The 3839-nt window shown below is 40.3% G+C and overlaps 1 protein-coding gene across 1 annotated transcript; it reads right to left on the minus strand.

Annotated features, from left to right (window-relative positions):
- Positions 1-293: 293 nt before the first annotated feature.
- Positions 294-3460, minus strand: gsb (paired box protein gooseberry). The gene is made up of 2 exons (XM_075312851.1): positions 3189-3460; positions 294-2056 (listed from the first exon to the last, which is right to left on the minus strand). The coding sequence occupies exons 1-2, from the start codon at positions 3241-3243 to the stop codon at positions 729-731; spliced, it is 1383 nt and encodes a 460-aa protein (XP_075168966.1). The 5' UTR covers positions 3244-3460; the 3' UTR covers positions 294-728.
- Between the last annotated feature and the right edge of the window lie 379 nt (positions 3461-3839).

The following is a 3839-nucleotide window of genomic DNA, read 5'->3' on the forward strand; positions in this document are numbered from 1 at the left end:
ACTTTAACTCCTTCTTTTCATTTTTTTACTAATTTTATTAACATGTTTCAACATTCATGTATAGTTTGCATGAATTTTCGTGTTATACGCATATCGTCATTCGGAGAAAAATATAGCATCGTTTCTATAGATTATTCCAATATGATTATCCATTACGATTTATTCACAAAATTGCAATTTTGGCGAAATAATAACTGCAATATTATTCAAATAAAAATGCCATCCCAAAACTTCCATAGAATTCAAGAAACTGGTTCTCCCAATCGTTCAAATCAAACGAAAATACACGTCAATTAATTTTGTAATAATTTTCTGTCGAATATATATTTTTAAAAACAAAAACGATCAAAACTTATCTAAAGTAAGATTACAAACTTAAACTTAACATATCTACAACAGTCTCAAAACTCATGGGGTGGGGGTGTGGATTTTAGAGGATAACTCTTTAAGTAACTATCTACATAATCTACAATTCAATAGGGGCAATTCATAAATATATATCTAAATAATTACAAAGTTGTGTTTTTTCCAAATGAACAAAAGAATATCTCAAAGCAAACAGATCATAAAGATAGCTTGGACATAGAAGGAAAATTTGAATAAATTATCGACGATAAAATAAGAAGATAGAAATGGTTTGATTACTGAAAGCACTATTAACGCCAAATAAATGGGCTCGATATGTAAATGGACCGCTTTGAACTGATAAGCGAAGTGTGTAAGCGGTCTTAAAAGCCAAAATAGGGATAAGATGCTGCGGCAGAGGCGGCGGCGGCTGCTGATGCTGGTTTGGTGTCGACCATGGAAGCGTGATAAGAGTTCATGGGATTACTTGCTGCCGAGGAGAAGAATGAGCCGGAGAAGTTGTATGAATCCCATGATGAGGGATGATGATGACCTCCTGAAGCAGCAGCAGAAGCGAATTGGGAACGCAATTGCTCAGCAGGAGAAGATCCAAAGGATGCTGATGCAGTAACGGATGGATAGGCCGATGTGGTTGCATATGCGCTTGAAGTTTGGCCATAGGAAGCGGAGTTCATGTAGTTCTGGTTAGCACTGGATGTTGAAGCCGATTGGGTTGGTTGATGATTGGGTGATAGAGACGCAGAGCTGTAGCCTGATGAACTATGGGGAGACATGGATGCCGAAGATCCTGTTGAATGGGCATAGGTATGATTTTGCTCAAAGTTGGTAGTAGGTTGTTGAGTGGCTCCTAAAGCGGGCCATGTCGATGCCTGACTGTATAATCCCATATTGTGAGAGTGGGTCAAAGCTGAAGCAGTGGACATGTGGTGAGCGGCAGAAGGATATTGAGCAGCAGTTGAGGTGGCAAAGCTTGATGGGGGAGTGCTGAAAGTGCCAACTTGCTGGGTATTCAATTGCTTGCGTAGGCGAGCACGTCTGTTCGAGAACCAGACTTGAACGCGAGCTTCTGTAAGACCAGTCGATTGAGCCAACTCTTCTCTGGTATAGACATCAGGGTATTGAGTGCGAGCAAAAACACGTTCCAAAGCATCGACTTGTTCATTATTGAAGGTGGTACGGGAACGACGTTGCTTGCGTTTCAATTCTACTCCAGGCTCGGCATCATCTTCGCTGTCGTCCCCTGAATGACCTGACAAAGGGCCCAAGATTCCATCAATAGAATGGCCATTTGGACCGGACTCTCCAATAGAACCTCCACGTAATAGACGGCTGATGGAGCTAACCGAAGGAGCTGAGTTCTTGTCACATACTCCCGACTCGATTAACTTGGCCCGAATCTCCCAACTGAAGATGCCGGGGTTTTCTTGTTTCATTTCTTCAATCTTAGCCTCAATATCTGGAGTGGCCACGCGGGGTTTGCTACCGCCAATAACACCTGGACGAATGGATCCGGTCTCCTGGTAACGATTTAGGATCTTTGACACACAGCCATGCGAAACACGTAGTTGACGAGAAATTACGCAAGGGCGAACGCCAGCAGCAGCCATTTCGACAATTTGCCGACGTATGTGATTTGGCAAGGGACGGCCATTAATAAAGACACCGCCCAATTGATTGACACGACCTTGTCCTGCAAAAGATTAAAATGAGATTTAAATTAATGTTAATTCCACACCAAAGAATAGATAGAGATTTTTCCTAAGGCGGATTAGCAATGATTGCTCTATTTCCACAATCACACACAAAAAAGGCAATGCAAAACAAAAGAAGAGATGGCCACTTCCCGCACACACGCAAGTACTCAACTTCTTCGACAGTCAACAATGCTCTGATCTGGCCTATTTTGAAAACGTTTAAGAACAATTAACTTTTGTTTGCAATGCACCAAGCCTGGACAATGCAAATCGATGGGATAAGCTGGGCATGTAAAATTATGCAATTTTTAATTTTTCTTCATTGTTTCTTTGCTCTTTGGTATTTGTTTGTAAATCAATCTTGAGGATGGAGATTTAAGGGAATTATATTTTCCAAAATAACATAAAAAAGAGAAGCATGAGCGACGAAGAAGATCGATACTTTTTAATTTAAATTTAAAGTGACCGAATGGACCGAAATCACTCCAGCTGTGCCAGTTAATCATGCAAGAAAAGAAGCGCGCACACAGACACACACACATCCAAACGCATGAGACATGAGTTCAAAAGAGAACATCAAACGAAGAAAGTTTAGTGATCCTCAGTGAAGATCAAAGCTTGTGCCGATCGCGCCATAACGTCTGGCACAACCAAATCAGAAAGAAGTCGAAGAAGAACGTGCTGGCTGGCTGACTGGTTTGCAACGAGTGAATAAGACTCAGAGGCTGGCAATGTTTATGATCGCAACAATCAATGCTTGGAGCAGTGGAGTATGGGGTTCAGCATTGGGGACCATGTGTGTACTGTTGCTGTGTTATGATGTAGAGTTGTATGGCGAGAAGCCCCCAAAACATCAATAACACACAGCAACATTGTGATCATGATCAGCTTAAAGAGTTGCTTCTTTCGAAACCGAATTGTTTTTGATCTACTGAAGATGATGAAAGATTGGATAAAATATGTTCGCCCCATCAACACCCCCGATTCAGGGAGGGAGAAGTGTACATTTTTGTGAGTATGTGTGCCTTGAGGAATTCCAAACATGATCATGACCCAGCTTATTTCAAAAGTTTTCACTTTGCCTCTCTAATTCCAAACAAAACGATGCGTAGAGGTTTTGATATTTACCTTGAAAGGGATATCCAGCGAAATATGGAGTCATGGTTAAAGCTGAGACAGCCATTTACGATGAGAATGATGATGGTTGGTTAATTGGTATATCCACAAATTTGAAACACTTGATGTGATGCACTGGTTTAGAGTTTCTTAAATGTCTTTATGTTGGAAAGTAACTTCTAGTATTTTCGTCGTATAGTCGTCAATAAATCAAGAAGTATTGTTTTAATTCTTTCTTTTTTCTATTTTGTCTTAGAGAGAATCTTTTACTATTTGATGTGACTTGTTCGGTTGTCTTGTTGATACTGATTTTGAACTGGTCACTGTTGGCAGTAAAACCAATCTCTGAGATTCTCTCTTCGTCCAAAGACAATGCACACAATGACCACTACTGAAGTCAACGTTACTACACCAACAATGTCTATACTGAAATAACTCAACATCAAAGCCGCTCTCAGCTACATAAAGGCAAATTGCCGTATGCTAAAAAGAGACAACTATAGTACATGCAACGATCTTTGTTGAGAACACCCACAGTGAGTACCATAGGTTTGTTTGTGTTAATACAAATGACTTCAAATGAGGGAAAGAGAATTGTAGTATGAAAAACAATGGCTGCCTTACACTATTTCGATCTTTTTCCCTCCACCTATTAAAGAATTG

The sequence above is a fragment of the Haematobia irritans genome, chromosome 5, assembly GCF_050003625.1.
Source record: "Haematobia irritans isolate KBUSLIRL chromosome 5, ASM5000362v1, whole genome shotgun sequence".
Lineage (NCBI taxonomy): Eukaryota > Metazoa > Arthropoda > Insecta > Diptera > Muscidae > Haematobia > Haematobia irritans.

Coding starts and splice junctions, on each gene's coding strand:
- gsb (XM_075312851.1), bottom strand. CDS start 3,243: ATGGCTGTCTCAGCTTTAACCATGACTCCATATTTCGCTGGATATCCC. Junction 2,057..3,188: donor CGCTGGATATCCCTTTCAAG/GTAAATATCAAA, acceptor AATCTTTTGCAG/GACAAGGTCGTGTCAATCAA.